The sequence below is a fragment of the Cebus imitator genome, unplaced genomic scaffold (genome assembly GCF_001604975.1).
Source record: "Cebus imitator isolate Cc_AM_T3 unplaced genomic scaffold, Cebus_imitator-1.0 Scaffold548, whole genome shotgun sequence".
Taxonomy (NCBI): domain Eukaryota; kingdom Metazoa; phylum Chordata; class Mammalia; order Primates; family Cebidae; genus Cebus; species Cebus imitator.
The window spans coordinates 353,285-364,968 of record NW_016107863.1 but is presented as its reverse complement, the minus strand read 5'-3'; the positions used below and the strand labels follow the sequence as shown (position 1 = coordinate 364,968).

Genomic DNA, 11,684 nt, shown 5'->3' with positions numbered 1-11,684 from the left:
TTTCTGCAGCTTCAACTTCCCGGGCTTAAGCAATCCTCCCACCTCAGCCTCCCAAATAGTTGGGACTACAGGCATGTGCCACCATGCCTGGCTGATTTTTATTTTTGGTAGAGACAGGGTCCTACCATGTTGCCCAGACTGATCTTAAACTCCTGGGCTCATGCGATCTTCCTGCCTCAGCCTCCCAAAGTGCTGGGATTACAGGCCTGAACCATCATGCCTGGCCCAGAGTTCTTATGAATAATTAATCTTACAGGAAAAGAAAGTCATGGCTTCATGTCACCCATGGAGAGATAAGACTCTGCTAGATAGAAAACTTGCTCATGGGGACCTGTCCGTGAAGGGCTTGGCAGGTTCATGGTTTTAACTGTGTGATTTCATGTTGCGGCATTGCCTTGTGGTTTCCGATTAATACAACCTGTAGAAGTGTGTGTTTACCAAAGAGTCTCAAGCCTGGAAGAACCTACTACCCTACCCACCAGGCTTCACTGGAGCCAGGGCAGACATGCACAGGAGTGGTGGGCAGCCTTCCAAGGGGTCCAGTGCATGTATTCTCCAACTTGCTTCTCCTTATGGGTGCTCTGGGTTCAGGAATATGTATGTTTTTTCTCTTCAAATCCATTTACCTGGTGGCCAGGTGAATATTTGACACATGACTCTGTAGCAGTCGCTGCGAAACTCCACAGCTCATGTTTTCCTCACAGTAGATGTGCGCTCCCCCAACCCCATGGTAAGTCAGGCCAGCATCATCCCAGCTGCAGAGCTGAGAAGGCTGCGTAGTTGCCTACTGAGAACCTGCCTAGTGGGTCAGAGCAAATTGAGAACAGGCCCGTGTCTGCTCACAGTGTTAGTGTCAGCCCAAACTCTTTGGGGTATAGTGGGAAGCCATGGTAGGTGCGGTGTGGAGAGACGGAACCCAAGATGCTAGCCACAGAACTCACTTGTGTTTCATTTCAGGGCTCTCTTTACCTATGAAGGCAATAGCAATGACATCCGTGTGGCTGGCACAGGGGGTGAGTATGACTCCAAATGGACTTGGGGACACCAGGAGGTAGGGGGTGAGGTGTGCAAAGGAGAGAGGATTGTGACCATCAGCAGTCCATCTCAGCTGGCATTTCAGCTCTTACACAGGAAGAAGGGGACTCTTATCACACTGGTGGCCTCTGCCATAGCTCAACACCTTCCTCCACTGAGGGTGGGAAGTGGGCTGGAGCCTGCCTCCTGCAGACCCACCTCAAATTAACTCCACTGGGGGTTCCCTGGCCTCCTGATCAGGACATGAGCTGGCAGGACTCGGGGCCAGAGCATTCAGCTGTTTTGGTCCACCAAGCCACATGGGGTTTCCAGTGCTCACTGGCAACTTCTGGCAGGCTTTAGGTTTCAGATATGTGTAAATGAAAATACTCCTCCTCAGCTCTCCTCCTTTCAGGGTGCAGGAGAGTGCTTTCTCTGTGTCTACTTGGGGAGAGCTGAGTGGGAAACAGGCTGACCCTCTCCAGCTTGTGGGCAGCCTGCGTCCAGGGAGCTGCGGTGGGAAGCTTACCAGTCCCAGAACTGGTCCTGGTGGAGAGAAGGTCCACAGACATGTCCTTTTCTCCCTTTGTCATGTCCTGGCCTTGTGCCGAGTGCTTGCAGGGGCCCCATCCTCACTGGGAGAGGCAGTATCACTACAGATAGTCACAGGAGAGGCTCTGGGGGTCTCTACAGGAAGGACAGACTCTTGGCCAGCATAAGGCAGAGGTTGTCAGGATAGGCTGGGTCAGAGTGTGACCTGTGGGCCCCCAGCTGACATCCCTGACTGCTCTTCCTCCAGAACTTGCCTGACCCCTTCTTCTGTCCTGAGCTGGACACGGCTTCATTGTTCAATGAGTGCTCAGAGTGTGTTTGCCATGGTTTCGTGGCTGTTGTTGGTAGAAAGCCCCTTCCTTTCACAACCTTTTCAGGAGGTGTACCCTTTCTAGAAGGATCACCATTGAACAGTAGACATGTGGTGTAGCAGGTGACTGGGAGTTGCAGGGATCAGCAACTCAGGTTTCCTATCATCATCCCCAGTGGCACAGGACAGGGCTCTGCCACAAACTCGACAAGTTGCTGTCCCCAGACTGGGGACTCATAACCGCCTCCACGCACAGAGCCCTGTAGCTAAAACACCTCATCAGTTCCTCCTCCTTATAACCTGGGAAAGCTTGTGGGGGCTAAGCCTAAGTGGCAGGGGAGAATCGTTTAGAGCTGCCCACTCCTATGCTCCCTCCTGCTCCCATCATCCTCTCTTCTGTCTGAGAGTCTGTGAGGGCTGAGCCAGTTATACCACTGCAGGGCTTTCCATCTGGTCTGGCCTTCTGGGCGGCCCTGGAGCCTGAGCAGACACAGATGCAGGGAGGGGTGACTCCACAGGCCCTGCTATTCGTGTCCCCTTTGCAAGGTTGAGGCAACAATAAAATTTTGACATAGAGATCCTCCATTTGGAAGTCTGGTGACTGGTTTGCTGTGGAAATGACCCTGTTTTTCTTTCCAGAATTACCTCTGGATTTAGAGAAGTGGTTTTTAAATGAGTGTGGCTAAAAAAAATTACCTGAGGTGCTTGTCAGAATTGCAGACACCTGGGTCCCACTCAGCTCTCATCAGTCGGTTTAGTAGGGGTGGTGCCCAGGACTCTGATTTTAAACATACTCCTAGAAAGATTCTGATACAGTTAGAGGTGAGAAGCCCTGGTTTAAAGGCAGCTCGGCTTCCCTTCCTGGTGGGACCGGGGCCAGCAGGGGATGTCAGGGCCACCCCTTACCTTCCTTGTGACTCTACTGCAGAGGGTGGTCTGGAGGAGATGGTGGAGGAGCTCAACAGCGGGAAGGTGATGTACGCCTTCTGCAGAGTGAAGGACCCCAACTCTGGACTACCCAAATTTGTCCTCATCAACTGGGTATGTAGAGCCTGTTTCATCTAGGTGTGACCCAGGAAACCCCATCGTCTTCTTTCCTGTTTTGTCTTAACGTCAGGAACAGAGTGTTTTACTGGCATGACTTAGTAGATCAACAGAACAGCTCTGAGCTGGTGAATGAGCAGGGTAGTTGATAAGAGTCATTGTGGTCCAAGGAATAACTGTGGCTTTGCTATGCAGAATTTACCCTCCAAGCCTAGAGTTCTTTCTGCAGAATGGAGTAAAAGCATTCCCAGGGAGTCCTTGCCCCGTCCTCTTGAGGGTGGTTGTTCTGATGGAGTAGAGAGCCTGAGGGAGTGTTTAGGAGCCTGGGAGTGCAGGGACAGGGCCTCTTTCATCCCTTGGTGGAGATCAAGAAGACTCAAGAAGGCCAGGTGCAGTGGCTCACACCTGTAATCCTAGCACTTTGGGAGGCCGAGGTGGGTGGATTGCCTGAGCTCAGGAGTTCGAGACTAGCCTGGGCAATGTGGTGAAACCCCGTCTCTACTAAAATACAAAAAATTAGCCGGGCATGGCAGCATGTGCCTATAGTCCCAGCTACTTGGGAGGCTGAGGCAGGAGAATTGCTTGAACCCGGGAGGCGGAGATTGCAGTAAGCCGAGATCGCGCCACTGCACTCCAGCCTAGGTGAGAGAGTGAGACTCTGTCTCTAAAAAAAAAAAAAACCCCAAAAAACTCACGAAACCCCCTCTACAGTGGAAGCCGGTAGCTATCCTGCTCGGAAAGCGTGCATGAGCCCCTTGGAGGCATGGGAACTTACCTGTGTGACACAGTCAGAATAGGTTCTGCTTTGGGTGTTTCAGTTTTCTCTTTTCTGAGACACAGGGTAGATACTGGGTTCCCAGGGGAGGGAAGTGGCTTTGGGGGAGGCCTGGGTCATTCTGGACATACTTGTGTTGCAGACAGGCGAGGGTGTGAACGATGTGCGGAAAGGAGCCTGCGCCAGCCACGTCAGCACCATGGCCAACTTCCTGAAGGTGAGGCCAGGCAAGGCCTGCTCCATTGGGCACAGGTCTCACAGGCTTGAGGTCTCCCAGGTTCCTGGGTGCGAGCGAGCGGGAATCAGAACTGGAGTCGGGAGTGTGCTCATGACTAATGCTCTCTGCCTGCCCTTCAGGGCATCACCAGAGGCTGCTTCACTCTCGATCAGCAAGTGCATGGGAGGTCAGGATGTGGCCAGAGCCAGCTACAGTGGGGCAGGGTGAAGGACCATGATGGAGCTGGTGCAGTGGGAAGGCTGGGCCCTGGTTCTGTTTTGTTTTATGATCCCTCTGAACAGCTTAGTAATACCGTCAGGATTTGGAGGAAGGGGAGAGTGCCCACCACCTTAGCACACACGTGCCCTTTGATGCATTGCTTTCCAGCCCATTTCTATATGGATTCGTGTCCGTCCTATAATAAAACCTTTTTAAATTTTAAAAAATACTTGTAGCAAAAGCATTTATTGGTTACTTGTCAGGTAACATTTTGCATTTCTCTGGTTGCATTTCTTTTGGCAAAGGAGATTCAGAATTTTGATATCTGGTTCTGCCGACATTTCTTCAGCCATACCTCAGTTTCCATCTAGGAGCTGATAAGAGAATTCCCAGCTTATCGAATATACAGGTTTGAGTATCCTTTATCTGAAATACTTAGGACCAAAAATGTTATTAGATTTTTTCAGATTTTGGAATATTTGCATTATATACTTAACAGTTCAGCATCCAAAATCTGAAATTCTCCAGAATCTGAAATGTTTTGAGTGCTGACATGATACTTAAAGGAAATGTTCATTGGAGCAGTTTGGATTTCAGAATTTTAGGTTAGGGATGCTCAACCTGTATAGTAACACACTTTTTTTTGTGTTGGGAACATTACAGTTTTTCTCTTCTAGCTAATTTGAAATACACAATAAATTATTGTTAACTGTAATTTCCCGCTGGGTGTAGTGGCTCATGCCTGTAATCCCAGCAGTTTGGGAGACCGAGGCAGGCGGATCACCTGAGGTTGGGAGTTTGAGACCAGCCTGACCAACATGGAGAAACCCCATCTCTACTAAAAATACAAAAAATTAGCCAAGCGTGGTGGCACATGCCTGTAATCCCAACTACTCGGGAGGCGAGGTAGGAGAATCACTTAAACCCAGGACGCAGAAGTTGTGCTGAGCTGAGATCATGCCATTGAACTCCAGCCTGGGCAACAAGGGCAAAATTCCGTCTCAAAAAAAACAAACAAACTATAATTTACCTTCTGTACTATTGAATACTAAAATTTATTCCTTCTATTTAACTGTATTTTTGTATCTGTTAAGCAACTTCTCTTCATTTTCTCTCCTCCATGCCCTTCCCAGCCCCTGGTAACCACCATTCTCTCTCCCTCCAGGATACCCACTCTTTTAGTTCCCACCTATGAGTGAGAACATGCAATACTTGTCTCCTGTGCCTGGCTTATTTCCCTTAACATATGACCTCCAGTTCCATCCATGTTGCTGCAAGTGACAGGGTGTCATTCTGTTTTATGGCTGAATAATATTCCTTCATGTTTATATACTACATGTTTTTACCCTTTCATCCATTGATGGACATTTAGGTTGATTCCATATTTTGGCTGTTGTTAATAGTGCAGAACACCAGAGTTGGATATATCCCCAGCAGTGGGATTGCTAGATCATATGGTGGTTATATTTTTAGTAGAACGAAAATACTGTTTTAAAAACTATACTATTGGCTGTGTACAGTGGCTTATGCCTGTAATCCTAGCAATTTGGGAGGCCAAGGTGGGTGGATCACCTGAGGTCAGGGGTTCTGAGACCAGCCTGGCCAACATGTTGAAACTCCATCTCTACTAAAAAAAAATTCAATTAGCCCGGTATGGTGGCAGGCACCTGTAATCCCAGCTACTCAGGAGGCTGAGGCAGAAGAATCTCTTGAACCCAGGAGTTGGAGGTTGCAGTGAGCCTAGATTGTGCCACTGCACTCCAGCCTGGGCGACAGTGAGACTGCGTCTCAAAAAAACCAAAAAAACAGAAAAACATGCTGTTTTTATAATGGCTGTACTACTTTACATTCTTATAAGTGTGTGGACTTATTTCTGGGTGCTCTGTTAGTTTCCATTGTTCTGTGTGTCTGTGTTTATGCCAGTACTGTGCTATTTTGATTACTATAGCTTTGTAGTTTAATTTTAAACCAGGTAGCATGAAGCCTCCAACTTTGTTCTTTTTGTTTAGGATTGCTTTAGCTATTCGGGGTCTTTTGTGGTTTCCAGATGGCATTTAAAATTAGTTTCCATTGATTAGAAGGAAGGCCTTTGATGCAAATCATGCCTGGGTCATCTACTGATACGCAGCAGGGAATGTATATAGCAATAGAAGGGACTACTGGATAGCACGTGGAGGGCGAGGGTCTCACGTGAGCTGGGGCAAGTATGAAGGGTTTGCTCCAAGTTGGTTTGTTCCAGCCCTTGAGGGGAGCTTGTGTCTTGGTTCTCAGCAGCCAGACAGGCACCTTCTGGTTTCCTGATTCCAGTCCTGTGTGGTGTAGTGGTGGCCTGTGCTGTGTGGACTGACAGGAGTTTGCCCCATCTTCTCCTGAGCTTGCAAAGCCTTTTTTTCAAGTGCTGCTCCTGCTGCAGGGGGCCCACGTGACCATCAACGCACGAGCTGAGGAGGATGTGGAGCCTGAGTGCATCATGGAGAAGGTGGCCAAGGCTTCAGGTGCCAACTACAGCTTTCACAAAGAGAGTGGCCGCTTCCAGGATGCGGGGCCCCAGGCCCCAGTGGTGAGTGCTGCCTGTCCATCGCCACCCTTTTGTTGCTCAGGCCCTGAGGGCAGGGGGCCAAGAGTGTGCACTTTCCATCACCCAGGCTGGCTGGGCACTTGCCTGCCTAGTTTCTGCAGATCACCCCTGAGCTGTGGTGGGTGTCCACTGATTAGATGAGCAGGATTAGCCCTCTGACCTTGCCTGGGGATTGGACTAACTGTTCCAGAGCCCTCATCTGGAGCCTACCCTGTGCCGTCAGAATGGAGGCTCTGCAGGATGCATGGCTGTGATAGTCTGGCGTCCTTGAGATCATGACAGTGGCACATCCTTTCTTGCCCTGGCCCCCATCCATGAGGATCAGAGATCACCAGAGACCCCTCCGGTGTTTGGGATTGAGCCTCCCGCTTTGGGCAGTGTCCTGGGCTTCTTTCAGGTCATCTTGGTGTGTGTCTCCTTGAGGGTCACTGGGCAGTGCTCTGTTGCCACTGCGGGGTCCAGTCCTGGCAGCCCTCACCTGTGCTATTGCGAGTTTAGTGAATTCTTTCCTCTGGTGCCTGTGGGCCTGGGCTTCCACCTGGGTTCAGGTCTCTAATGAGTGCTGTCCCCTGCAGGGCTCTGTATACCAGAAGACCAATGCTGTGTCTGAGATTAAAAGGGTTGGTAAAGACAGCTTCTGGGCCAAAGCAGAGGTGAGTGCTTCCCCGGGCGTGCCAGGCACGTGGGAGTGTTCTGCCTGCTGTGGCTCAGCTTTCCTCGCAAGCAAGCTTGTGCAGCATCTGCACTCCTTGGTGCCCATTACAGATGGTCACACTGAGGCTCGGGTAGGTTAAGGCACAAGGCTAATGAGTGACTGGCTCTGTTGCCCGCCTTTGGCTATGTGCCTAAAACCCAGTCATGGACAGGGGATGAGGCTAAAGTGTTAGCACAGGGCTGAATGGGCAGTGGCTCTCCCCACAGAAGGAGGAAGAGAACCGTCGGCTGGAGGAAAAGCGGCGGGCTGAGGAGGCACAGCGGCAGCTGGAGCAGGAGCGCCGGGAGCGTGAGCTGCGTGAGGCTGCACGCCGGGAGCAGCGCTATCAGGAGCAGGGTGGCGAGGCCAGCCCCCAGAGGTGAGACAGGGGTGGGGGCTGGACTGGGGAACCCACCCCAGGGCATTGCTGGGCACCTACTCTATCCCGCGGATGCGAGGGGGACTGAGCAGTATGGCGTGAGGTGCAGTGTGGCTGTCCCTCAGCTGTGCCCCACCCGGCCCTTCCCAGCAGGACATGGGAGCAGCAGCAAGAAGTGGTTTCAAGGAACAGAGATGAGCAGGTAAGATGGGGGTGCTCTACTTGTTTGGGCCTGTCCTGGCCACACATGGAAGTCCCTGATCTCAGACTGAGGGCCTAGCCCAGACCTGGGCAGAGGCCACCCTACTCTCAGCTAGGGCAGATTGACATCTGGGCACCTCAAGAGAGGAAAGCCAAGGGTGAAAGCTTCCGGCATGGACCGCACCTGGTCCCAGGGGAGGCCCTGTGAACCCCTCGGTTTCTGTATTTTACTTTCTTTTTTAAAATTACTTTTTATTTTTAAATGACTTTTCACCTGAGGACATGTTTTGCCTCTTGGCCCCACACTCACCTTTGAGGGGCTACCTGGCCAACAGCTAGAGCGGCTGTGATCTGGGGAGAAGCGGTGCAAGTTTCTCCCACTGCAGGGGACGACATGTGCTTCCCCGCAGGAGTCTGCTGTGCACCCACGGGAGATTTTCAAGCAGAAGGAGAGGGCCATGTCCACCACCTCCATCTCCAGTCCTCAGCCGGGTGAGACCTCCCTCTAGGCCTGGCCACAAGGCAACAGCAGGCTGAGGGGGAGCCTGGGGTCCTATGTGGGCTCCCCTGAGCCTAGTGACAGATGTATCGGTGACAGGGTTGAGTGAGTGAGGAGGAGGCACACTTGGGGCCCTTGACCTCATCAGTGACTACGCTGGTCACCAGTTTGGCCTCCAAAAGATACTGGGCTGCACTGTCTACCAGGTCACCAAATAACACATAGTCCTGGGGTATGTACCTGCACTAGCCTGGGCAAGCTCCTTGAGACTGCCCTGAGTACACCAGGTTGGAGTGTGGAGGGTGTGTGTGTGTGTTTCAGCAGGTAGTGTTTCTGAAGTGATGTCGTGTGTTTACCTGGGTTTGCAGGCAAGCTGAGGAGCCCCTTCCTGCAAAAGCAGCTCACCCAACCAGAGACCCACTTCAGCAGAGAGCCAGCTGCCACCGTCTCAAGGCCCAGGGCAGGCAAGGCGCTTGTCACTCCATGGGGACCCTGGAGGACAGTGGTAGAGAAGGGGGATGTGTGGGAGTGAGAACCTACTGTGTTCCCTGGTGCAGATTTCCATGAGGAGCCGGTGCCCAACACTCCTGCATGTCTGGTGCAAGCAGAAGAGGAGGCTGTGTATGAGGAACCCCCGGAGCAGGAGACCTTCTACGAGGAGCCCCCACTGGTGGGTTTCTGCAGTGGGGCTGGGGCCAGGAAGGGGCTGCGTACTCAGAAACACTTATCACGGGGCGCCTGAGTTTTCTGGGGGCATGGTCCCCAGATCCCAGGTTTTAAAGCACATGCATTTTTGGAGCAGCCCTGTGCTATAAATTGTCAGAGCAAGCACAAGTTTGTAGGAGGTGCTGGGTGGGGAGAGGGCCTTGTGGCCCATGGCTGGGGGATTTGTGCACTGCCTGTGGCTTCTGTACTCTGGTAGGGTGGGGACAGCAGCAGCCCTCGAGCCTGTAGACTGCCTGCCCTCTGCGTACTCCCAGCTTGAACTGAGCCATGTGGGACAGAGCAGCGATTGGATGTAAGGGCTAAGTCTGGGGTAACACCTTTGTCATCCCTGGGCAGGTGCAGCAGCAAGGTGCCGGCTCTGAGCACACTGACCACCACATGCAGGGCCAGGGGCTGAGTGGGCAAGGGCTCTGTGCTCGTGCCCTGTATGACTACCAGGCAGGTAAGGTGCCCTGGCCTGGCTGGCATGGACCACAAGGTCCTAAGGTTAGGAGACAAGAGGGTCTTGGGTTTTATGGGAGGATGGCTCCAGGGGGTGTCAGGAAGAGAAGACAGGAGGGTGGGTGGTGTGTTTGGAGGTAGAAGCACCTCTGGAGTATCCTGCACAGCCCAGGCCTCCCCATGTGCTCCTCGTAGCTACTTGCTGGCCGCTGATGTGAATCCCGGTTGCCATCCTTGTCATAGAACATGGAGTCTGAACAGGGAGGTGGGCCAGGCCTGGATGCTGGTTCCTCAGGCATCCCTGGGTGGAGACCTTGGAGAATGGAGCAGAGGCTCCCCACGGAGCAGGCTGGCAGGTGTCTAGCCTTTTTCAGGAATGCTCTGTAGGAGGGTGTGCCCTGGGGGTGTGGTCACCAGAGCTGCACTGGGACAGGGTGCAGTGTTGGCCAAAGCTTAGCAGGGTAGCAGGGGTGTTTCTGAGGGGGAACCAGAGCCACAGGGAGCTGTACTGCAGGAGGGTGGGGCTGCCTGAGCAGGTAGGATGTGGGAGGGAGCCCCTGACGTGCATCTGGGCTCGTCCTCTTTGCAGCCGACGATACAGAAATTTCCTTTGACCCTGAGAACCTCATCACGGGCATCGAGGTGATCGACGAAGGCTGGTGGCGTGGCTATGGGCCGGATGGCCACTTTGGCATGTTCCCTGCCAACTACGTGGAGCTCATTGAGTGAGGCCGAGGGCACGTCTTGCCTTTTCCCTCTCAGACCTGGCTTCCTTCTTGCTGGAAGAGGAGGCCTGGGAGTTGGCATTCTTTCAAGAATGGGAACCCCAGTGAGGATGGGGCCTCAGGGCTCCCTCTGGCTTGGCAGACTCTGCTTGTCACAAATGCAGCAATGACCTGGTGATTCCAAAACATCCTTCCTGCATCCTCCCAACCCTCCCAGAGAGCTTGGCTCTTGCCTCTGACAGGACATTGAGCCAAGCTCCACCTGTGGCCAGCCCTCTGGTGACCTCTGAGTGGCCACCACCAAGCTGGGGTGATGGATCCTGAGCAGGGCCATCTGGGAGGCTCTGGCTGCCTTTTGCATTTATTTGCCTTTTTCTTTTTCTCTTGCTTCTAAGGGGTGGTGGCCACCACAGTTTAGAATGACCCTTGGGAACAGCGAACTTAAAGAATTGTTTTAGCAGAGTTTGTGACCAAAGTAAGAGTGGATCATGGTGGTTTGGCAGCAGGGAGGTTGTCTTGTTGGAGCCTGCTCTGTGCTCCCCACTCCATTTCTCTGTCCCTCTGCCTGGGCTGTGGGAATGGCCAAGCTCCCCACCCTGGGTATTGAAAACAGCAGACACAACGTGTTCCTCCACGTGGCTCACTCGATGCCTGCTGGCTCCAGTGTGTGCCTCAACTGATTCTGACTTCAGGAACAGTAACACAGAGTGGCCTTGGCCTGTTGTCTTCCCCTATTTTCTGTCCCAGTTCATCCATGTCTCTGAAGAACAAATATGCTTTTGGACCATGAATTGCCAGTTTGGTCTACACAGGCTCACAGCTGTGACCTACTCTCCTGTAGCCTGAAGGCTCCTATGTGGGAACAGCCCCCCCACTTGCGCCCCGCCTGCCGGGTGTCTGCCTCTGCTCTGTGTCTGGGGTAAGCGCCCTCACCCTGAGACTGCGGCTGATCAGCCACCAGGAAGAAGCATAAATGTTAAGATGGGACTGAAGTTGGAGCCTTCCTGCCTTCCATTTTCTCTGGGAGAGGCCAAGGTCTGCCCTTCTCTGTGCCTCAGGGATCCTCTGCCTACATGGAATGGCATGCTATGTGTGGTGTGAGGTACCTGGCACCCACGGAGCATCCAGGGAATTAGGTTCCTCTGGGCCCCAGGGCTGTTAGGCGGACATGCTTGACTCGCAGTGTCACCTGCTGGTGCCTGGGGTGAAGGCTGCGTGGAGCCCAACCCTGCTCCCGGCCTTCTTGTGCTTTCCCCTTTTTGCCAGGGCTTCCTGGTGCCTCTCCCATGAAGAGGGACTTCCTTTCCACT

General features: G+C 52.8%; 1 protein-coding gene and 1 long non-coding RNA gene across 5 annotated transcripts in view; one reads left to right on the top strand and one right to left on the bottom strand.

Annotated features, from left to right (window-relative positions):
* The window catches only part of LOC119469020, a 16,772-nt gene extending 6,531 nt beyond the window's left edge, over nt 1-10,241 (bottom strand). The window contains exons 1-2 of the long non-coding RNA XR_005197844.1: nt 9,797-10,241; nt 3,098-3,102 (exon numbers count right to left, since the gene is read on the bottom strand). This is a non-coding gene — a long non-coding RNA (uncharacterized LOC119469020). The remainder of the gene's footprint in view (nt 1-3,097; nt 3,103-9,796) is intronic.
* The window catches only part of DBNL (drebrin like), a 19,139-nt gene extending 7,773 nt beyond the window's left edge, over nt 1-11,366 (top strand). Inside the window, exons 3-14 of one of the 4 annotated variants that reach the window (XM_017515349.2) lie at nt 958-1,013; nt 2,805-2,917; nt 3,838-3,912; nt 6,545-6,691; nt 7,285-7,362; nt 7,631-7,782; nt 7,933-7,984; nt 8,370-8,475; nt 8,851-8,946; nt 9,040-9,152; nt 9,545-9,650; nt 10,239-11,366. In XM_017515349.2, the coding sequence (XP_017370838.1) occupies nt 958-1,013; nt 2,805-2,917; nt 3,838-3,912; nt 6,545-6,691; nt 7,285-7,362; nt 7,631-7,782; nt 7,933-7,984; nt 8,370-8,475; nt 8,851-8,946; nt 9,040-9,152; nt 9,545-9,650; nt 10,239-10,378 (1,234 nt within the window). In that variant the 3' untranslated portion in view covers nt 10,379-11,366. The remainder of the gene's footprint in view (nt 1-957; nt 1,014-2,804; nt 2,918-3,837; nt 3,913-6,544; nt 6,692-7,284; nt 7,363-7,630; nt 7,783-7,932; nt 7,985-8,369; nt 8,476-8,850; nt 8,947-9,039; nt 9,153-9,544; nt 9,651-10,238) is intronic. The other 3 variants (XM_017515350.2, XM_017515351.2, XM_017515352.2) reach the window with 3 other exon arrangements.
* The last annotated feature ends 318 nt before the right edge of the window (nt 11,367-11,684 follow it).